We start from the raw sequence: 25002 nt of genomic DNA on the forward strand, positions 1-25002 counted from the left end.
AAAAACAAAAACGCTGTAAGGTGCAATTAATCGAAATTCGATTCCGATTTTGATTGTTACACTCAACGATTACAAAAATTATGTAATTGAGAAAAAACGATTATTAATTTGGAGTTGTTTTAATTTGCGCAAGCTACCATGAGCTCCTGGGCCCCGCCCCCCTCTAAGCTCCAGCTGCCAGCTAGCCGGCAGGTCCACTCCACCAGGACAGTTGTACGTAGTGGTCTGGAAAAATGGCAGGAGAATCACAGCAGAAGCGCTTGGTAAACAAAAAAGGCAAGTCAACTTCAATTGTATGGAATCACTTTGGGTTTGATGAAGAAGACGAAGAGCAAAAACACATCACGTGCAAAAAGTTTTTCGTAGTCATGTCCGCACCGATCGCTAACACAACAAACCTTTTTAACCATCTAAAGTTGAACCACCGCCACCTTTATGATTATCTGATGAAAAACCAAAACACAAACAACACCCAACTCTGTCTACAACTTCGTCCGCAATGCAATCTTCAATCTCTGAATCTCTTTACGCTGCAACTCCCTACTCATCAACATTGGAGAGACACCAAAAGAAAAACAGACTCCATTGGCCATTACCTGGTCAAAGGTATGTGCTCCATTAACACCACTGACAACTGGGGCTGCAGACATACGGTGAATATACTGGACAAATGCTAGGTTTTGCCTTCAAGACATCATTTTACACCAGCTGCTACTACACTGAACATACTTGAATTCATAATTTGCACTTTACGGTTTTTTTGTTTTTTTTTATTGCTACAGTTCTATGGCAAGTCTATAGCAGTTTAATTCCAGTGCACTATTTGTTTACAAAAGGAAACATATTTGAATTTACAGTATACTTATGTGCATTCAAAGATTTTTTTTTTTTGTTTCGTACAAAAGTGAACATACTTTGTTTCAGTGTTTAAAAGCTTTATTTATGTTTAAAGAGTATATTTTACATTGTTTTGCAAGAAAAAAAAATAACTTTAAGGTTAGCAAATAGTTGTTTTTAATAATGGTGATTTCAATTATTGCTAAAATAATCGTGATTATTGTTTTTTTCTGTAATCGAGCAGCCCTACTGTAAGGTTTACATCTCTTCATCTATGGTTGGGTAGCTTTCCTTGCCCTAAGTCAACCTCAACTCATGTAATATTTTCCTCACGTCATCAGTCTGTGCTTTGCTGCTCTCTGTAAAGACACCCTAACACTGAACTGAACTGAACTGAACTGAGTGCACATGAATTAGACGGAAATGGCAGAGAAAACCCTTCTCTTCTGCCTGCTGACGTTTGTATGTGTTGCACTTTTTGGAACATTTTGTCTTTACAGTCAGTTTTTATCTGCAGACATACAACAGAACAAGTCCAGCAAAGACTGAGACGGTCCAGTCAGGTCAATTTAATCTGTACAGTATATACTTAAATCACACAAAGTCTTTCCACTTAGACTCTCACTTACACACAAGTACAAACTGTCAAGTCTTCACTAGTAGTAAGAGTTTGGACAAACCCCACTGATTAATTTGTCTTTCCTCTGATGGAAGGTCAGAGGTCAGACTCAGCTGTAAAATATAACTGATTTAAGTTGTTGCTTTTCAATTGTTCTGCTGAAATGGTTCTTACATCCAAGGTGTCTGGTTCATAGGTTAAATATCTCTCAAACAAATAAATATGTACTTTTTCTTAGCTAAAGGATGGACAAAAAGTTTGAAAGTTATGAAGAAAAAGTAATATTTCTACTTACAAACACAAAAGAGCAAGAAATTGATCTATTGTCACTCTTGTTCCTTTATCTCTGCTCCTATCTATCTCGCCACTACCACATTTGTCATTATTTATGCTTTTTTTTTTAAAGCTTGTATTTGTTTATCTGTGTGGTGTGGGTACTGCTGCATACAAATGATACTGTTGTTTTCAATACAACTGAATTTAAAATTAATAGATAAAGTGACAGATACAAATGTAAAATGAAAACTAAACATAGTTGGGCTGTCTTTAGAGAAGTTTAATGATGATTTTGTGATGTAATGCTGAAAACTATTATGTAGAATGTCATACGTAATCAAATTAGTCTTAAATGTGCAGTTCTCATAAAATTACACTGCTTTTGAGGACACAACAGCTAAAATTTACTTAGGGGGTCAAATGAGTGGCCATTTTTATTTAAAAAAAAAAAAAAGTTATATGAAATGCATAGAACTGTGTTGAAATAATGCTAATCCATTTGTGCACAGACTACTGATATTATTTGACAATGGAAGCTATATTTTCAGAAATATTGGATTTTGAATAGCACGTGTATGTGAAAACTTTTGCTGGTGGACAGACGTGACATTACCCATGATGATCTGGTCAGTACCAGTACTTTATTAGTAATAAACTTATATACTTACTATTGCTAATTCTCCTCTTATTCATAAATGTTAGTATTGTGGATCTAAAACAATAACAGCTGATACAAAAACGCAAAATGTGGCAGTGGACGGATGTGACATGGTTGTTACAGATCCCATCATACTGATGCTCGGCAGCCATGTCACCGTTTCCACAAATGATCCCTGTGCAAAAACTAGGATCAGAATTATTTATTGTATAGTTTATCATCATACTAAAGAGTCAATAACAATATAGAATTGTTATTTCTTTCTAAAAATGCTTATTATTAAAAAACTGTTGATTTAAAAAGTGACATGTGACATTCTTAATGTATGTATTGGTGTAACATAAGCAGGATGGATCAGCACCATACTCCATATTGCAACCTGTAAAAATAAAACGTGATATGTAGGATAGAATCTTGTAAGAAAAATTGGGGAATCTAAAAGAATAGAATATTTGTTTTTCAGGTAAATTCAGTTCAAATATAACTTGGCCATTTGTGACATGAAAATATAGCATTAACTGTAATGAAATTGGACATTTTTGAGCTGAAAACACAGTTCATATGACCATCAACATGTTGCAACAGAACTGAAATCCTGTAAATTTGCAGAACTTGCATTTACCAACACAAAGTTCCTTTGGGAATTCACTTCTATTGATTTCTTATGCACAAAGACAGAAATAAGACCTCTAAGCAAATTTTAGCCGACAAATATATTCAATATCACTTTATAATAATTATAATAATGGATTACATTGATATAGTGCTTTTCTATTTTGTGTACTCAAAGCGCTTACACTGGATCCATTATTCATTCACAGCTACCAGTTTACATCAATGGCCCCTCCGACCACCACCAAACATTCATGCACCAGTAGGAGTAGTAATAGAAACAAGGGGGGGTGAAGTGTCTTGCCCAAGGACACAATGCCACATGACTAGGACAGAGCTGGATTTGAACCACCAACCCTCTGGTTATTGAACAAATTGCGCTACCTGCTGAGCCACGGTCAAATTCATGATTATTATAACAATTATCACAAAGAAACACAATTGCACAAAAATTGCATTATAACTGTATATAAGTTAATACTGTCTTTATGTACATAGTTTATAGGTATTAGGGGTGTAACGGTGCACTCCTTTGTACTGAACCATATTGGTTCGGGGCCTTCAATTAGGGCTGCACAATATTGGAAAAAAAACTGACATTGTGATTTTTTTTAACCCTGTGATATATATTTCGATATGAAAAAATACTCAGGAGGATATAATAGCTGTGTGGTGCCGATGTAAATGGTCAAACAAATTAGTTGTGTTACCCCTTGTTGTGGCAACAGGTGGAAGGCACTGTCTACACAGAACACGTGTTTCAATATCGTGGACCAAATCAGTGGAATAATCTAAGACCTGAACTTCAATCAACATCTACTTATCATTGTTTAAAAAGCATCTGAAAAGGCCTTTAATTCATGAAAAAAATGTAAGGCTGTATATCACTTGATTTGTGTTTGATGATATGTAATGTGGATTTTGCATTTTTATTGTTTTTACTTTATTGTTTCAGTTATATTGTATTTTTTAATTCTTTTTCTGTGTATTGTTCATTTCGGGGGAGGTATTCATAAAAGCCCTTTTTTTTGGCTTCTAACCTCTCCTGCACAATTTTGTTACTTGTTTGAATGTTGTTTTTTCCATTGCTGTTTTTATTATGTGCAAATGAATAAATAAAATAAATAAATAAATACAATAAATAAATAAATATCATCCTTCTTGTAATTGAAATAATTCCAGATAACTGACGTTGCTTTTCTTTTTTGGCACCAAGTCTTTATTTATTTATTTATTTATTTTGGTTTCTTGCTCATTTTTCAATGTTGTTACCAGCAACTCACTTCAAACTGATTAAGAACGATTGTGGTTGGTGGATCGCTGTGCGCTATGTGTGTTAAGTACCCTTGAAATTAGATGAGAACACATTGAGTTCGTTTGCCTCCTACATTGCAGGACCTGGGATGTGACTATTGTGCACACGTACATCGCAATGTCGATGCTCAAACGATACATTGCGCAGCTCTACCTTCGATGCAATACGGAAGTGTACCGAATGAACTGATGTAGCCTATGTGAAGAATGCAAACATTCACCTGAAGTATCCACACGAACCTTGAGCACACAGTACGAGCAGAGTGGCCACAAACAGAACACATGTGCAGGGTGTCCCCTATATACAGTGTTGCTGCAAAAAAAAAAAAAAAACGCTTTATTCTGAGGCTGGGGTGTTGATAGGGGTGGGAGGGGTTAAACATGACAACAGAGAGTATAACAGAGGCACAGAAGCCTGGTTGGACATTCGAAGCATGTTAAGTTTCACTTGCGGTTTTCAGTAGTTACTTTGCACCCCCCCCCCCCCCCACACACACACACACACACACTCACCTTTCACTGGTCTCCTTCACTGTACTGAAAACTTAACGAAAATGTATTAAACTGAAGACCCCTATATTGAAAACATACCCCCTAATATGTATATAGAGTTTCTTTTTTTTTTATTATTTTGCTTTCCTTATATTTTTTTATTATATTGTATTTAACCCTTTCATGCATGAATTATGAGAACCTTAGTCAATATTTTTTCCTTGAGTGTTTTTATTCCTCTTTAGGCATGAAAAAAACAATGCAAATGAATTTTTTTTTTATGAACCTAATTTTCGTCACAAAAATGTCCACTCAGCTGGACACCATGCATTTAATTTTTGAAGCAAAGAAAGATGTACTTAAAACTCATCATCAGACAGTGATTTACTGTGTGAAAACTATGAAATAAAAACATTTTTAATGCCGCTACTTGCTAAATCGCTAATGTTTTGTCACATTTTATCATACTCTAATATTAGTTATTACTCATTTCATGGAGATAATATCCTCCTGAGACCCAGGGATTTGACAGTTTTAGTTTTTTTACATTAAAAAATTGTCTTGATTGGAAACTGCATAATGCAACAGTTTTTTCAGATACATTTTTAAAATTATTTTTATTTATTGATTGATTTTTTTATGGAATGTCCTTTGTAATGCACATCATTTTTTTTAAGTTAAACTGTCAAACTTTTGTCCCCTACAGAGGACAAAATGCATTGCTGGGTCTCAGGAGGATATGCAAAAAAAAAAAAAAAAATTGTTTCAGGAAACTGTTAATTACAGTCTAATAACAATTAGCGACTGATTTACACTAAAACATGTTACTGCAGATCAGGTTTATCATGAGCAGCAAAGTAACAATAATTGTATGAACTGCAGTGTTTTGGAGGATGCATAAGCGTCCACTATGTTGGCTGATATGGAAGTAAAACAACAAAACCCATGAATATACAGGGTGGGGAAGCAAAATTTCATGTCATGCATGTGTAGAAGCGTTTATCTCTGTATTTTACGAATTGCTACGGCAACCTCGCTAGGACAAACAACTTGCTATGGCAACCTGGCAAAGATCACATCGTGGGCATAGAGCCACTATTACCCTCCACCGCTCAGTTTCCCCCAGATTTAGATCAAAACATTTGTCAGTTGGATAGACTCTTAGCTGTGAAACAAACCGAAAGCAGGCATATACAGGGTGGGGAAGCAAAATTTACAATGAACATTTAGTTGTTTTTTCTCAGCAGGCACTACGTCAGTTGTTTTGAAACCAAACATATACTGATGTCATAATCATACCTAACACTATTATCCATACATTTTCAGAAACTTTTGCCCATATGAGTAATCAGGAAAGCAAACGTCAAAGTGTGTGTGATTTGCTGAATGCACTCGTCACACCAAAGGAGATTTCAAAAATAGTTGGAGTGTCCATAAAGACTGTTTATAATGGAAAGAAGAGAATGACTATGAGCAAAACTATTACGAGAAAGTCTGGAAGATACTATTAAAGAAGAATGGGAGAAATTGACACCCGAATATTTGAGGAACACTTGCGCAAGTTTCAGGAAGCGTGTGAAGGCAGTTATTGAGAAAGAAGGAGGACACATAGAATAAAAACATTTTCTATTATGTCAGTTTTCTTGTGTCAAATAAATTCTCATGACTTTCAATAAACTAACTGCTCATACACTGTCTTTCAATCCCTGCTTCAAAATATTGTAAATTTTGCTTCCCCACCCTGTACAAGAGAACAGCTGTGGAATATCTGTCCACTGTAGTGACCACTATGCATGACAGGGTTAAATTCACTAGAGACAACAACTACCGGCACCAAATTCCTTGTAGGTGTTCACATATTTGGCGAATAAAGATGATTCTGATTCTGAAAGAGTCACCCACAGGAGAAGTGTTCTCATGTGCAACCACTTCTGTTGACTATGAGTCATAACTTTGATCACTTTTCAAAGATAATTTACACTTACCGGTAAGAATCCTGACAGGCAAATCAGACAGAGTATTTGCTTTTGCATAGAGCTAAAGTGTGCCATAAGGTGATGAGGTTGAGAAGCAAAGCATCACCAAGTCCTCACACTTTTTCAAGCCTGTCACAGTATCAAACCTCACCAAAAGCCCACACCGCAATCCTTGTTTCACCCTGCTTCACGCTTTTGTTCACCATCAATAGGGAGACATCTATTTATGCACGGATGACAGAGAGAAAGACAGAGACAGAGAGAAGTAGAGGAAGAGAGACAGATAATGGATGAACAAAGAACAGAGTAAGACAAAAGAATACATGAAACAGAAAGGAAAAGAAAGAGGTGACAGAAAAGAGGTAAAAATTATAATCCCCACCAGCACCACCACCACCCCTCCCCTCCCATTTTTCTATGAAGTGACAGACACAGTGATGTATAACCCTGGCAGTGGAAAGTTAATTAGATAGGCTGGGTTACTTAGAAATGAAGGGCTGGGAGGCTGAGAAGAAGAAGAAGGAGAGGAGGAGGAGAAGGAAGAGAAAAAGATGTAGGGAAAGAAAGTATAAAATATAACAAAAGGGGAGCAGGGAAAGGAGGACCAGCAGGAGAAAGAGGGTGGTGGGAGACATGAGGAGTGAGGAGGAGACAGGGCACCGAGAAGAGGAGGAGTAACAAAGAAATGAGAAAAAGGGAGGGACATGGCAGGAGGAAGAGGGGAAGATTAATTGAGAGGCAAAGGGCCTTGTTAAAAATATCTTTTGCCTTCACACTCAATTCGAGTGTGGATGCATAAAGCCATAACACAAACCGTAATATGAGATGGGAAGCAGGGTTTCAATCACTGCTAAGTATTTAAAAAAAAAAAAAAACTCCACATAAATTAGCCGTGGCCACTCATTGCCAGTGCTCTCCCCTGTGCTCGGCTCAAGGACACACTTTAACATGTAATTTAAGCTGCTGAGCAGGTGAGTGGATGTCTAGGCTCCAGCAATGTGATGCAGAACATAAATGAAATAGAAAAAAAAAAAAAAAATTGATGTAATGCTTTTTTAAAACGTTTTGCCGAAGCATTGTACATTAGGCATTCGGTAAACACGTGACTGGCACTCACGTTTTTATTCACCCCCTCTAAACACCTAAACTCCTTAGAGATTATTCCAGGACTCCACTGACTCATTTAACTGCCTGTAATTTGGCCATTGTGACCACAGAGCATATAGGGATAGGAACAGGTTCCAGGGGCAAACATGAGATATGTTCCCCTTCATATTTAGAACATGCATTTGTCTGCCCTGAATTAACCCTTTCATGCATGAATTGTGAGAACCTTTGTCAAGATTTTTTTTCTTCAGTGTTTTTATTCCTCCTTAGGCATGAAAAAAACAATGCAATCAAGTTTTTTTTTTTTGTTATGGAGTTACAAAAATATCCATGCATTTAATTTTTGAAGTAAAGAAACATGTTTAAAACCCAATATCAGAAAGTGAGATGAAAACAATGAAATAAAAACATTTTTAATGCTGCTAATCTGATGTCTTCTCACATTTTAACATATTCTAATGCCAGTAATTACTCACTTCATGGAGATAATATGCACAAAAAAAAAAATCTTCTTGTCTAACAAATAACAATTGATTTACACTCAAACATGTTAGTGCAGATCAGGTTTATGAAGAACAGCAAAGTTCCAGTAATAGTCTGAATGTCAGTGTATGGGATGGTGCGTAAGTGTCCACTGTGTTGGCTGATATGGAACTAAAACAACAAAACCCATGAATATACAAGAGAACAGCTGGAGAAGAACTGTCCACTGGAGTGACCTATGCATGAAAGGGTTAAAACATGAAGAACAGAGGACTTTTATTTAACCCATAAAGACCCAATGTTACTTTTGTGGTACTTCTTAAATAGTTTTTCTCTGTATTTGACTTTTCTTAAATGATTTTTCGCCATTTATTATCATATTTTCTTCTGTATTTTGTGTTTTTTTCAGTGTAAATCATGTATTTTCCTATATTTAATTCAATGATAATGTAGATGTTGATAGAAGCTCAGATTAAAGTTAAGGGTTATCATATCAAAAACACAGAAAACTAAAGAAGAAATGACTTTTTCAGTAAAATATATCATTAACTGTAATAAACCAAGCGGTGCCAGGCACAACCAACCCCGCCCTTCGCATGTATTGTATCTTATTTTGGCATTGATCCAGCTGATGTCATCATGTCTATGCATGTGCTGATGTCATCATATCAATTCCCTCTATATATGTGTCAAGTTTGAAGTAAACTGAAACAAAATTGATGTTTTTATAGACATTTGAAATTTCACCCATTATAAGTAAATGGGAGAAAAAAAGATTTTAAAAATCCTACAAAATTATAACTTTGACCTACTTTTCCCAAAATGCAATAACATCTACTCTGGGTCACTGGCAATCTATAAACCAAATTTGGTATGAATTCAACCAATAGTTTTGCTGCTACAGACATGTGAAATTTCACCCATTATAAGTAAATGTGAAAAAAAAAAGATTTAAAAAAATTCATAAAAAATTTTAACTTTGACCTGCATTTCCCCAAATGTAATAACATCTATTCTGGTTCACTGGCAATCTATAAACCAAATCTGGTATGAATTCAACCAACAGTTTTGCTGCTAGAGTGTTAACAATCAAACAAAGAAACAAACAAACCCAACCAAACACGATACCCTTGCCTCCCCTTCAGGGGGCGGGGTAACAAGTGTCTTCATCCACTGTTACTGATCCAACTTCATGGGTTTTATGGTGAATCAGTGTTGTAGAAGCTGATGCTGTTTCCACATTCACTACGGAGCCTCTGAACGTCCAAATGGGTCATATCTTATGACCATGAAAAGATAACAAACTGTATTTTACACACATTTTTTTTTTTTTTTTTTAAGTATTGATAGGATTAGTGGATCAGCAGGTATTAAACATTTACACCAGTAGATGGTTTAAGATGCCAGTGGTAGTATGGCACTTTATGGGTTAAAAAAAGAAAAAAAAAAAACCAAAAACTTAAACATTAGTCATAGACACAACAGTGTTTGCCACAGACCATTCACTGTCTGTTTTCCTTCCAAAATAATCATAATCTTTCTCATTTCATCAGTGTATTAATAAGCTAACACCAAAATGTAGTCAGCCTCAGTCAGCTGCAATATTCCTAAAAATCAGCCCAAAGCAAAAATATGTGGAATATACTGTATTTGTACAATTCTGAACATGAGCAAAAATCTTGCCTGTAAAAAGTAATCACAACCTTGAATAGTTTTTGTGCATGTTTGGGTCCAATCATGGTTAGTATGATGGGTTTTTTAACAAGAATTTACGAAACAGTTTAATTTTGAAATTTCAACAAACACATTTCCATCAAGTAATGTCAAAGTAATGTCAAAATTTGTCATATTTCAAAACAGTGTTAAAAATATGTACAAAAAAATGAAGTCTGAAATGAAGTTTAACAGCAAGAATTTCCAGAAGGACCCCCCGATAATATGTCAATCAATCAGTCAATCAGTTTGTCACTCCATTAGTCAGTCAGTCAGTCAGTCTGTCCATCCAAACAGCTCTTATTCTTAGTCTAATTCTGAAGCAGTCTGGATGCTGTATACAGTACCTAGCCTCATTGACAACTACACAGAAGGAAATTAACCACTAAATATTTAGATATTTAGACGCTATCATACACTCTCATAAACACTCTTATTGCTTCAACATTTTCTTTGTTTCCCTGTGAGTTGTTGTAAAGGTCCATTGACTCTGAAATGTAGGTTTTCTAAATCCTTTAAGCCGTCTTCAATATCTGTCTATGCAGTTTTATTATGTAACAAATATATTGAAACTTATTTGCTGTGAATTAGGTACTTTATTTACACTGATCAATGAATTAGTCAGTCTTTATTTTTAACTCTTACTCAGACACTATTGATCAGTACACTTCAGCTCCAGAAATGTAGTATTTTACTGCATTCATTAATTGGCATTTCTTTTTCAGTTTTGGTTTGTTGATTGTTAATGAGCTTCAACACCTCAACTCAGTTTAATACTTGATGAGATGTGTTTTTTTTCCCCCAGCCGAATAACAAGTACCCCAGCAACTCTGATTTATAAACATTTTATTTCTTGTGCTTTTTGCTCATTATTATAATGACGTGAGATTCAGGGCAGAAAATCTTTTACCTGAATATAAAATACTCACATATAGACTTTCAAGTCTTCAGTCGTGTAGTTTTGTCTAGACATACACAAATCTGTGTCCACAGTCTCCAGCAAACAGTAACTGTCTAATACTTTACAGGGGTTCTAAATGCCCAACAGTAGGAGGACGTCACATACTGGAACAGACTCACAATGACCAAAACCATGAATGAACCAATACCATGCATCCACAGACTGTATCACTTACAGAATTAAGTATAAATTGTTTACCTACATCTGAATTATCGTATTGGGCGGGGGGGGCCATGGCTCAGGAGGTAGAGCAGGTCATCCAATAACTGTCGGGTTGGCGGTTCAAATGCTGCTCTGTCCTTGTCATGTGCTATTGTGTCCTTGGGCAAGACATGTCACCCTCCTTGCCTCCAGTGGTGCTACTCACACTGGTGTATGAATGTATGAATGCTTGGTAGGTGCGAATTGGTAGCCACACCCCAGGGCAACTGTGGCTACATATGTAGTTTACCACCACCAGAGTGTGAATGTGTGAGTGAATGAATAATGGATCCACTGTATGCGCTTTGAGTATGTGTTCATAGAAAAGCGCTATGTAAATCTAATCCATTATTATAGAGGGTGTGCACGTGACGTCACCACTAGCGGAAGTTACCGTGGTTCCGCCCACTGAGTGGCAGAAAGAGGGAGATGAGTAGCGGCTTTGGCTTGAATACTGCGAAAACTTTAGAACAATCTAAAAAATGGGGAAGAGCTGTTGTGTCACTGATCGCACAAATAGGTTTAAAAAGCACTCTGAGCTATCGTTTTAGCGGTGACCTAAAGCCAAAGACAGAAGAAGCAGATGGATCGCAATTTGTAGAAATAACTAGAATCCAGGCAACGAAACCTGGATTTGTGTCAGGAAACGTTAATTTATGCTGTTTTCTTGCGTAAAATCATACCTTAAATTACATATGGTTTTGGCTAACGTTACTTCTTAGTAAAGCTCTTAATGTTAGCATCTGTCATTTAGTTCTATATTTCATAACTGAAACATTTTTGTCTTCAATTGTGTGATTACGAACCTTGTGTTCTACATGATTTGTAAACTAGCTTAAACTGAGGCTAACCTAGTTTTCCAGATAAGGGGGTACTCTAGCACAAAGCTGTTGTAGCTGTGTTGTATCAAGTATTTGATGTGAACTCTACTTAAATCTCCACAGTACCAGTAGATCATCCACTCACTTGGGTCAATACTAAGGGTTCAACTCCAGTAAATCAGTAGTGAACTGTGAGCACTACTGCTGGGCCTTTACCTTGGCAATCACCGCCAAGAAAATACGTCTGCACTGACAGAAAACCACAAAAACAATAGTATGTTGAATTGAAAGCACTCACCAGCTGTAATCCTCTAATTAACGATGACCAGGATGTCAACAACTCTTCAGCTTTTGTATGCTTTCAGCTTTTGCATTGTGGATTTTCCCGGTGTTTAAATCAGGTTCATATAAATGTCAGGATATGTGATTTCCGGCCACATATCAATGTTCGTAGACCACTTGTTGTTTGGTAGCTTGTATGGATCCATGTCCAGTCCAATTGTCTTTAATTTCATGTTATATTCCACATTTTTCCGGGTCTCGCTGTAGTTACTGTTATGCTCCGCCATGTTGAGCCGGTTTGTTTTTGCCACTCAGTCTGACTTAGAGGGGCGTGGCCCAGGGGGGAAGTGACGTATGTAAATTCCCTCTATTATTATTATTATTATTATTATTATTATTATTATTGTTATTATTATTGTGATATTGTCAATAGATGTACTAAACACCTGTTTGGAATCATCCAAACACAGTCAGAACTGTCACAGTTTAGTCTGAACCGAGGATCAACAAACGCCAAAGAGCAAAGAAAATAACACCACATACTAACTTTATACCTTCACAAGCTTCATAATCAAACTCACTGATGTAGAGGAAACACTGTGATTTTCGCATCAAACTCCATTCTTTTCATTTAGACCTCTGGTTATTTTTCCAGTGGTGAAAACAAAAACAGGGCTTCTAGGTTTCAGGTCATTTTTTTTTTTTTTTATATGTCAAAGTAGAAACACTACATATAACCCTTAAATTTTACAAGTTGGCTATGATGTGCACACCATCCACAGTTACTTGCAATGTATTAAGTTTAACGGAATACAATTCAGTCTTGGGAGGATAGGTATTTGCAACGAAGACATGTATTTTATATACTGAATTTGGCTGAAACAAATGTGATGTTTAGAAAAATATAAGCCGTTACTATTGTAAATTGGTAATATTCATATGAATATTAATCTTTACCTCCGCCAATTGTAACAGCGGAGGTTATGTTTTCATTGGGGTTTGTCTGTCTGTCTGTCTGTTAGCAAGATAAGTCAAAAAGTTATGGATGGATTTGAATGAAATTTTCAGGAAATGCTGACACTGGCACAAGGAACAAATGATTAAATTTTGGTGGTGACTGGGGGGTGGGGTGGGGGGGGATTTTTTGTTTGTTCGTCTGTCTGTTAGCAAGATAACTCAAAAAGTTATGGATGGATTTGGATGAAGTTTTCAGGAAATGTTGACACTGGTACAAGAAACAAATGATTACATTTTGGTGGTGAATGGGGGGGGTTGATGAAATTTTCAGGAAATGTTGATACTGGCACAAGGAACAAATGATTAAATTTTGGTGGTGTTGGAGGGGGAGGTGCGTGACTGATCAGCCTTGGTGGAGGTCTGTGCTCTTCGAGTGCTTTTCTAGTTATTTATATTGCTCTATTAAAAACAGCAATTATCAATCTGATATAAAAGTCAAAGCAAACTGGACACTCAAACCCGTTAAGTCCAACAGTCACCAGTTAACCTCCATTAATTAACAATAATGAACAAACCTAAGATAAAAACTGGGAAATAATTGTCACAAAAGATAAATAATGGAGGCAAACACATAATTACAGCACAAATAATTACCTAGAAAATAATTTAAACTACAAAAGCATTCAGAGAGCGCAGACCTCCGCCAAGGCAGATCAGTCCCCCACCCCCGATCACCACCAAAATTTAATCATTTATTCCTTGTGCCAGTATCAACACTTCCTGAAATTTTCATCCAAATCTATCCATAACTATTTGAGTTATCTTGCTAACAGACAAACAAACAAACAAACAAACAAACAAACAGACAAACCCTGATGAAAACATAACCTCGGCCGTTCCTTGGCGGAGATAAAAAAAAAAAAAAAACACAAAAAAATCTGTAAAATTAATCCCCAGTCCCAATTAAAGATAAGCGACGACATCACATCAGGATGGTGTGTTTTCATCCCTGTCGTCATCTATTCCTATTTAACGCCACTTTGCATGGCAACGCATGTACACATTTGGAGAAAAAGAAAACAAACAAACAAAAGCTTAAGGAAAATGCCGAAAAGACGACTGGGACAGAAAAGAGGAAATGAAAAATGACTTAATAAGGTAGGCAAAAAAACTTTTACTTTTGCTTTCAGAGACCGTTATCGACATTTATGTGTGTGTTGAGTGTGGGTGTAATAGTGATTGTGTGTCTGTGTGTGAATGACAATGACAGTGAGTACATTGCAAGGGGGCCGTTCTTCTGTTAATTACTGAGTTAATGACACACTATGCTCCAGTGGACACTCAACATGGCAGGCCCACACACACACACACACACACACACACACACACACGCAAAGATAATGGCTAAGTCTGCTTTGGTGCTCGCGCAATGTGGCAGGCTGCTACGCAAAGAGCTTGACAGCGAGATAGCAGGCTAACAATGATACACACACATACAAACACACAAAGTAGAAGCTGACAGGGAACCTCATCAAACCAGCTTTAATGAAGTCACTTCTCCCAAATAGAAGAGGGGAAAAAAGGAAGGATGAGAGGAGGAGGGGAGGAAAGGAGGACAAGGTCGCCTGGATTGATGACGCTCATTAGCCTAATAAGGTACTTTAATGAAGCAGACCCAACACTATGGTGTGGCACCGAGTCTGAAGACACACATTCATGCACACACCTCACTGATTTTGCTAGTTTGTGTTGTCCCTTGTATTTACACATGAACACAGCTATTTTTGTTAGTCTGTGTCCTTTGTTTCTCTGGCAGACAGAAACCTACACAAGTACAGACCCAGATATTCATAGATGAACTTCATAAAAACTAGTTCCACATACAATTACACATATATAAACTGTATACAGTGGTGGGCACCCCATGCATTTGTGATAAATTACTTTAAGAATCACTCTTCAGTCATTGAACTCTGCTAATTGTTCCACCCTTCTGCACATGCTCAGTTCAACCTGGGGATGTAACGATATGAAAATTTCATATCATGCTTATTGTGACCAGAATTATTACAGTTATCGTTATTATCGCGGTATTGTTGAAATTGTGCTAAAAATGTTCAAAAAGTACTTATGCACACACTGAAATAATTTAACCAAGTTGTATTTTGAATAAATAAATAAGTAAGTAAATAAATAAATAATAGCCACAATGTACCTTCTGTTGGCAGAAACATTCAAATATTAACCCTTAGTGGTCTGAGTCTATTTTGTTTGTTTTTCAGTCCTTTTGATTTTGTCTTTATATACTATATAAAAAAATGTTTACTATATCCATGTTTGGGATCTTTTTTTTTTTCTGCACAACTTCATTTATACCATCGGCCTGTTATTTTTTTCTTTCACTTTAACCTACTATATCAATATAAAAGGACAGAAAACACAAAAAAAAATTAAAATCCAATTTGAAAAATGTATAATTTATTGCATGAATAACACACAGATGCTTAACGAACCTTTTCAAAGACTTTAAAAGTGAATATTGGTTCCAAATATTAGGTATATACAATTAAAATTGTAATAAATTAAAACTATAGTCAAATATGAGACATAAAAATCAGATCTTTGCATAGGCATTTTCCACAGAAAAGTGCGGTAATCAAGCACGGTTATCATGATAATTAGAATTTAAACGGTAATACTAACAGTCTGCAATTTTACCGCGGTTTATCGTTATACCGGTAATCGTTACATCCCTAGTTGAACTGAGGTCAAAACTGGATATTTCAGCAAAATAATGAAACAAATCCAGGGTATGACATGTTGAAACTGTCACAAATCTAGTTTTGTTATTTTTTTTCTTGTTAACAATAACCTAAATAAATAAATAAACAAATAAAATTGCATTTGTTTGTGTCTGTCTAATGAAGCCACACCTTTTGAAATACAAAAAAAGATCTGTTCTTCAAATATTTCAAGATGTTTGAAATTTCCACTGCTGTGTGTGTGTGTGTGTGTGTGTGTGTGTGCGTGCATGTGTGTGTGTGTCATTTAAGAAACAAATGAGAATAAACACTCACCTCTCCTTCTGAAGACTGCAAGAGAAGGTCTTTCCTACAGGATGCTGTGAAGTCTCCCACTCCTGCATTGACCTCCACCCCCCTGGGAGCCTCCAGAGTCAAGGTCCGTGTTGGCGACTCCAGCCTGGGGAACCACAAAAACATGTTAACCAGGTGAATACTGTAACTGCACGGACAAACAGCAGGCAGGGTGGTTTTAGTCTGGTGCCACAGCAACCTATTACAACAGGATCAATAATGAGCTGAGTGCGAACAAGGTCTTAAAGCAGAAGACTGTTGTTGTACTAGGAAAGCAAACATGACATAGGAGAAATCAGCACATGTTAATTTACTGCTCAGTCTGTAATGACATATTGTGGATAATAGCACCCTGGGGTTACAACAAGTCAAACACGGAGTTGCTTGAATACATAAGATACAAAATAGTGACGGTTGCCTGATCTTTTTTGGTAAGTAAGTTTTTTCAAAACAATGCAACTTACACACTGTCACCTTCCTAAAATAATTACATATATACGTAACCAGAAGTTGGGTATTTGAAAATTTCGACAAGTAATTTTTCTCAAAAATGAAGAGAAAGGTGATGAAATTCAGTCCAGACTGGAAAGTGATCGTCTAATGTCGCTGCTAAATTGGAGCACGCAGAAGTACTTGATTCCTGGAGTTTCTGCATTGACACCTGGTGGACCTCTAAGAATAACAAGCGCACCCTGCTCTGCTCAGAAGTGGTCTGGCCACGGTTGGTGTCACTCTCCTTGGAGCATGAAGGGTCAGCGGCTAAGTGTGTTGCTCAAAGTTGAAACCTATATGAGATGATTAAACGGCTTTGTGGTGTTAGATAAGCATAAAGCTTTGCTGAAGGGCACGCTGGCAAGTGAAATTAAATAAAGAACACTTTCAGCAAAGCAAACAGAATTACAATTTATGAAGTATGACAAATTAAACACCACACTCACAACAAAGCAATGGTTTGCTATAAGGGCGTTTTTCCAAACATAGTTTGCTCAAGGGCACTTCAATGATGTTGGTAGCCAATCCCTACTGAGAAACAATATAGCATAGAGGCCACAGGGTGGATTAACTGAACATGTGACGTACATTCACTCTGTGGCCAAAGAGGAGGGACATAAACAAAAGAAACACTGGTGCCATGGGGTGACTGTGCCAGGCTTCCTCTGTTAATGTCCTTCATTTGATCGAGTCCCCGGGATGACGAAAATGTATCCATCGCTCGCAGGCACAAAAAGGCCAATAACAATTCCACTGTTCAGAGTTTGGATCTGCAGTACCGCACATTAGCTGACAGAGAATACCTCCCTTGGCAGAAGTTTTTCATGTTTGGTTGCACCCAATGTGTGTAATGAACACACACCTTAAAAAGATGTCTGTACTTCAGGATTGCTCCATTTGTGCTGTCAAGTTTATTTCCAAAGTATTTCCGCTTTATTTGTTGTTGTTGTTTTTTTTCTCTTATTTCACTGCTCAAACCATTCACCTTGAGACATGCTGTCCAGTACTGGGTCTTAAAACACACAAAGTTGACAAAAGCACCAGGCAATTGACTGAGGTAATTTAATTTATTTCAATAGCTGTTTCACTGGATCTAAAGACTTCTGGACCTAAAGAGGATGAAGAAGCGTGGATCACAAATGCCATGATAATGTCACTTGATTTAAGGAAACACTTAACACATAGTGATTTGCATCAAATTGAAGTCATCACACTGAATTTCCACACTTGTTGAAATGAAGCTGGAGTTTATGATTAAGGACCAGATGGGTCATTTGGTGAAGAAGTGCATTAGTTGTTGTAACTTTATTAGTGTTTAGTATCTCATAAAAACAGGCCTCTTGGGTGGACACTTCAATGTCCTTTTTCTTTCTAAAATTTCTTATGTAACACAGGATGACAAAGAATATTTTTTTCTTCTGTCAGTATTTCTGAGTGTAGTGTTTGTCAGAGCTGACTGTGGTTTTTATTTTAGGTCGAAGGTAAAGGTATAGAAGGCATCTAGGAGTCAGGAGGTGGATTAGAGGTGAGGGAAGGTTTGCTGCTGTGCACCGCTGAGCATCCAAGTGATATAATAAGTGTTGGAAGCAGACACTTCACATCGGCCTGACTTATTGATCTGTTGAGTGTGCGCTGCAGCAGTCAGAGGTTAAGAAGAGAAGAAAACAAGAGGGACGGATGGACAACTAAACAGATAGACAAGCGATTAAAAGCCAGTGAGAGAGAGAGTGGGAGAGAGTGAGAGTGAGTGAGAGAGCTTACTGGTCTATTCAGTAGTTGTGATGTGCGGATCTTCAGCTGGTTTGACAGCTGAGGCAATTACAGTGACGCTGCTGCAGGCTGAAACAGCCACTGATGGGCAGGCACACACATACATACTGACTATCTATCACTCTATGTCTCTCGTCCCTCTCTCGCCATGTCAATATTACGCTCTCTGTTTGCTTTTACCTAAGTTTAAACTCACCTGTCTGCTTCCTTTACAAACAACTCATATATTACTACTTACCTCCATTTTTCTTTTCAATCTTCCACGTAAATACTTCTCAGGTTGGAAAACTCAGATTGTCAAGTTATCAGTAAGATAGCTCGACTACCATCAATGTTTAGAAATCTGGTACAAAGTAGCAACAAGGTTCTGATCCTCAATGGAAAGTGTAGCATGGAATTACAAACAGCATGTGTATATTGATGACAAAGCTGAAGATGCTGTGTTATATTCTGAAAATCACAAAAATAAGTTAACTTACTCCTGTTAGCAACACCAAAAAAAAAAAAAAAAAAGAGTAAGGCATTATAATATGGCCAGGATGAATGTGATTCATAATAAAATTGCCAAGAACATTGATTAACCGCTGAAAAATTAGGTTTGAGGTTTCATACAAGTTTCAAGTTGATTAACTTTGTCATAATTTATGTGTTGAAAGATAGTCTGGAGGCCAGTGTTAATGCTGTATAGTTTATTGCTGTTCAGTGAATGATGGTGTGCTGAATTTATGAATTCTGCACATTCAGACCTCAGCATTCTAAGGACTATGGCACTATTTGCAAATTGTTGAATCGGAAGGAAATCAGAGGACAAGTCAAAGAAAACATGCCCTCGGAAGGCTTTTTTAAAGATTTAGCAATAGATACGGTTTGATATTCATACAAAGCTAACTAAAATCAGGTGATTGGGGCTATTTTTAACCCATTTTTGGCTCCAGTGATGGCATTAGTCTAGACTGGAGTTTTGGATGTATGTATTACCTTGCCCAGAGCTCAAATGATCAGAATCGAGACAGAAGAATCCCTCAAGATTTTGGGAATAATTTTCGTTAGAATGACCTTTAAGTTTGCCTGTTATACTTTTTCAACTATATATTTCAGCACCATTTGCTTTAAAGTACAGAATTTTGAAGTACAAGGAATGAGGACATACGTCATATCATGTGACGTATCTCGGAGGCTGCGCCATTTTGAACTTACAAGCTATCGGTTGCTATGGGCAACAGCATAGCACAGATGTGCAGGAAAGAGCTATACGAATCAAGATATTTAAGAAAAAAAATGGGTAAGGTAGCAGCAAAAGCAAGGGGTCTCTATGGGGAGAAGCTCAACACGACTGCTAAGCAAAGGTATTTGGAGGAGATCAGAGATATGAAGGACATAGACCCCTACGAGCTACCGGTTTTTGACTGGTGCAGGGATCTGGACTCTGCCACCCTGTACCTACATATATTTAGTTAACTATCTTGTTTTCGGCACAAGTTACTACACAGTGGATGAATTCAAAAGCCTTAAGTCCTTTGACAGCTATGAACAGTTTGGTTGTGGCTGGGTTCAAGGTCTGGAGATCTATATGCCCAATGACTGAAAACACTGTGGTGGGGTCAAAGGTCAGCCTGTGTTTATGTGATGTAATCAAAGGGACAGTAATGGTGAAATGCTATCAGCTTTGTTTCATAGTCAATAAACAGCATCGTTTATGTTTTTAATGCTTCCTCTCTACATTGTTGTTCTATGTATCTATGAAGTGACTGGGGTTGATTCTAGTTACCTCCGCCAAGGAGGTTATGTTTTTGCCAGGGTTTGTTTGTTTGTCTGTCTGTCTGTTTGTCTGTCCGTTAGTGTGCAACATAACTCAAAAAGTTATGGACAGATTTTGATGAAATTTTCAGGGTTTGTTGGAAATGGGATAAGGAAGAAATGATTGAATTTTGGTGGTGATCGGGGGTGGGGGGGCCCACGGGGGGGCCCATTTCCAACAAACCCTGAAAATTTCATCAAAATCTGTCTATAACTTTTTGAGTTATGTTGCACACTAACGGACAGATAGACAGACAGACAGACAGACAAACAAACAAACAAACCCTGGCAAAAACATACCCTCCTTGGCGTGGGGGGGGGGGGGGGGGGGGGGCACTGATCAGCCTTGGCGGAGGTCTGCGCTCTCCGAGTGCTTCTAGTTTAGTGATGGTCTGGTTAGCGTGTGGGAATTGTACATGCATTAAAGTAGTCTGAAACCCAAAATAACATACCTCCGGGTCTCTATGTTTGCTGTGTCAATCATGGGAGTAACTGGAACAGTTTTAAATGCAGCAGTGTCTCCCAGGCATCTTTGATCGGACAGATTTTACAGACAATTTACTTAAACAATGAATGCACCACCATCTTGTGTTAGTAGTTTTTGTTTTATGAGTTTTTGTTAAGTTACAGTGAATGATTATGTCGCACAGTTTAGTTTAAGCATTTTATTTAAACATTCTAATGTGGGTGCACACATATTAGTTATGTTTGAATTATTTAGTCAGATTGTTCTTCAGTTGCAGACTAAAGACCAGAAAAAGGGGCTCGGCTAGTTTTTAAGACGAGGGAAGGAACTAATGTCACAAGACTGAGGAGGGAAACACTGTTTGTTTCTTTGTGTTAATTTAGTCGTTTAAATTCTTGGTTTAAATCACAATAGTTTCACACTGTTAGTATTTTGTGTCTACTTATGATTATTTGTTTTTATGGTATTTTGACTAAGTTAATGGTTTGGTTTAATTTCATAGTGTAATACCTCCCCCTTGTGTTTGATTTGGGTTAGTCCCTTTCTGTTGAAGCCCACCTTGGTTCTTTGTCTGGTTAGGTCAGTTTTGTTCTGTTGCAGTTTGGTTTAGTTGACCTCAGCTGGGCTCATCTTTGTTCATTTTGTTTACTGACATTTTTTGGAGCTTGTGTTAACTTTTTCTATCTTTATTAAATTATAATTTTTCCTAATTTTACCACTTTTGTCGTGGTCCTTATGTTTGGTCCTCTACACACCTCTATGGGACTGTTAGTGCCTGTAAGTTCAAAATGGTGAAATGGGGCGGGGACGCTGGTTGTTACATCATCTTGTTGAGCCGCATTATGTAATAAATTCCCATTATGTAATAAAAGTTCAAAATGTAATAAGAATGTCACGTCATCTTGTAATAAAGCAGCATTATGTAATAAACTGACGCATTTTGTAATAAACTACGTCAACGCGGTATATAGTAAATTTTTTCGCATTATGTAGTAAGTTATTACAGTTTGAGAAATTTATTAAAAAATGCACTTGACATATTTTTATTTAAAAAACATGTGATAACATGGTTCATTATGTCATAACAATCCAAATTAATATACTTTCAGAGCAATTTAGAAGAAATTAGTCACAGGAGCTACAGGTAATGTAATCAGAACTTTAACCACACAGTTTAAAGATTAATTCAGCACATTACATTTTCCTGAAAATAAAAATGTTTCAAGTGCATTTTGTAATAAATTTCTCAAATTGTAATAACTTACTACATAATGCGAAAAAATTTACTACATAATGCATTGAGGTAGTTTATTACAAAATGCGTCAGTTTATTACATAATGCAGCTTTATTACAAGATGACGTGACATTCTTATTACATTTTTAACTTTTCTTACATAATGGGAATTTATTACATAATGCGGCTCAACACATCGCCTCAATCCTAATTGATGTATGGAATGGAAGTATTTGATTTTACCATTATAAAAGAAATATGGGGGCTTAGAAAATATGGTTAAAATATTTCAACTTTCATTCAGTGGATAAATACACTCAAATGACTGGGGCTGAGGGTCTGCACCAACAGGAAATGGGCATGATAGCAGCAGCTCTTTTTTTTTTTTATAACAGGAAAATATTTAAAAAACAGAATTGTACAGACAAAGCAGAATGCACAATCCCAAGCTCAAAAGTTAACTCGTTTTATTAACCTGGTAGGGCATTAGCATTAGCATTAGCATGTAGGAGCAGTGAGCTAGGAGTCGAACCTTCTAGCTCAGGGGTGTCAAACTCATTTTAGTTCGGGGGCCACATACAGCCTAATATGATATAAAGTGGGCCGGACCAGTAAAATAATATAAATAATAGGATAAGAACTTTGAGTGAAAAAAGTAAATTCCGTAATGAAAATGTTTACCTCTACGAATTGTACTTGAACATAATATGCTAAAAACCCAAAAATTCATTAGTAAAATAAGTGCAATGTTAACAATATTACGCCTTAGTTTATCATTTATACCTGTGAATCACAACTTAGAGATGCAGTGGATCTACAAATACACAAAATATTTAGTAACTGGGAGAATATTATTAAAATTCCACATATTTCTCTTAAGATATGTCAGAAATTCACATTTATTGTCAAAGGCTAGTCTGTAAATGTAAAAGTTTTTGCTTCATTTTACTTTTTTTTACACTAAAACAAAGAGACAAATTCACAGTTTTCATTATTTATAGGTTATTATGATAGTATTTTACTGGTCTGATGCACTTTAGACTGAAATGACCTAATATGATTTTAACATCCTTGACTGTTAATATCTTCAATGTAATTTTTGCAATTCACATATTCATCCCAGGGGCCGGAGTGAACCCTTTGGTGGGCCCCCGGGCCACATGTTTGACACCTGTGTTCTGGCTGAAAGGCAGACGTGCTAACCAATCTGTGACATATTTTGACCTGAAAAAGTTAAAATACAGATTCTGACTTGAATTAACTTCTTAAATGGATACTTGACTCTTACTTCTAACGCGGCCTATTTAATAGATTATTATGACTTTTGCACATTGGTTCTTGAATAATTCATCTCACCGACTTTGGTCTTCCTGTGACTTTTTCTCAGATTGATAACATTTGTGGTTTTGAGTCAAATGTTTACCAACGACTGGAACACAATTTAATTACCTCCGCCAAGGAGGTTATGTTTTTGCCAGGGTTTGTTTGTCTGTTTGTTTGTTTGTCTGTCCGTTAGTGTGCAACATAACTCAAAAAGTTATGGACAGATTTTGATGAAATTTTTAGGGTTTGTTGGAAATGGGATAAGGAAGAAATGATTAAATTTTGGTGGTGATCGGGGGTGGGGGGGACCACGGGGGGGGCGCAGACCAGAAAATTTCATCAAAATCTGTCCATAACTTTTTGAGTTATGTTGCACACTAACGGACAGACAAACAAACAAACCGACAGACAAACAAACCCTGGCAAAAACATAACCTCCTTGGCGTGGGGGGGCCCACGGGGGGGGGCACTGATCAGCCATGGCGGAGGTCTGCGCTCTCCGAGTGCTTCTAGTTTGTTTAGTACTATTGTAATGTAAAAACAAAAAGCTCTTTTAAGACAAATTACAAAAGGAAGCTGAACCTTTTCAAAGTCAGACACGGCTGCACTTTTTACAAGATACTGAATTTAGTTTCTGTTCTTTCTGAATGTCTTGTCATTGTGAAATTTATTACTAAAGCAGACACTGAAGATATATAAATGATGAATAAGGGTGAATCAGAATGCCAGTACCTTTAATTTTATCTCACTGCGTCTGTATAACCTGTTAATGGAGTCAACCACTCACAAATAAGTCTTCACTTATACACATAAAGTTTCTGCTCAGGCTCTGTTTTCCACGGTGCAGATAGTGGGAGTCTGTAGCTAAGCCCTTATCCTTGCAATTCATTATTATTAGAGAAAACTGTCTTCCCTCCCTCTCTGCTTCCAATTCCTACATTAATTTGTTCTTTCTTTCTCCCTCTCACACCAACAATCTTTAAACCCTCCCACATCATAGATCTGTTTTGACCTTCAGTTGTGACAAGGCCATTTTATACAGCGTCCATATTTGTTCAACCTGACAAGATAAGCAGGACAGAAATGCATCAATGTGGACTGTTTTTTTTTTTTTATTTTTTTTTTTTTTTATCTTAATTCATGTAAGTGAAAAAAAACAAAGGAGGGGGCGGTAAGGGTTATAGATATTCAAGCAGAAAGACAAAGAGGAGGAGATAATGAAGACAGAAGTGGAAGATTTTATAAAGCTTTTGAGAAATAGGATGCCTGTTGTAAAATGCACTCCGAGAAGTAGTAGTAGAAGAGCTGCATGTCTTAATTTTATGTTTATAGCCTACATAATAACCACGTGTCAGGTTTTCATCACTTAACAGCTCATCTGGCCTCAAATAAGTGGTAGTATTTTGTTCAAAAGCATGAAAGGCATTAATAAGCTTACTAATTTTTTGAACGTGGCTCAGGCAATTTACACACTAGCATGTTTCTAAAAAGCATAACCTTGTCTACATTTATACC

General features: G+C 36.8%; 1 protein-coding gene across 1 annotated transcript in view; it reads right to left on the reverse strand.

The window, feature by feature from the left end:
* The window catches only part of LOC115427402 (zeta-sarcoglycan), a 737662-nt gene that overhangs the window by 27032 nt on the left and 685628 nt on the right, over window positions 1–25002 (reverse strand). The window contains exon 7 of the mRNA XM_030145943.1: window positions 16387–16510. Within this exon, the coding sequence (XP_030001803.1) occupies window positions 16387–16510 (124 nt within the window). The remainder of the gene's footprint in view (window positions 1–16386; window positions 16511–25002) is intronic.

This window comes from Sphaeramia orbicularis, chromosome 1, assembly GCF_902148855.1.
Source record: "Sphaeramia orbicularis chromosome 1, fSphaOr1.1, whole genome shotgun sequence".
Classification (NCBI taxonomy): Eukaryota; Metazoa; Chordata; class Actinopteri; order Kurtiformes; family Apogonidae; genus Sphaeramia; species Sphaeramia orbicularis.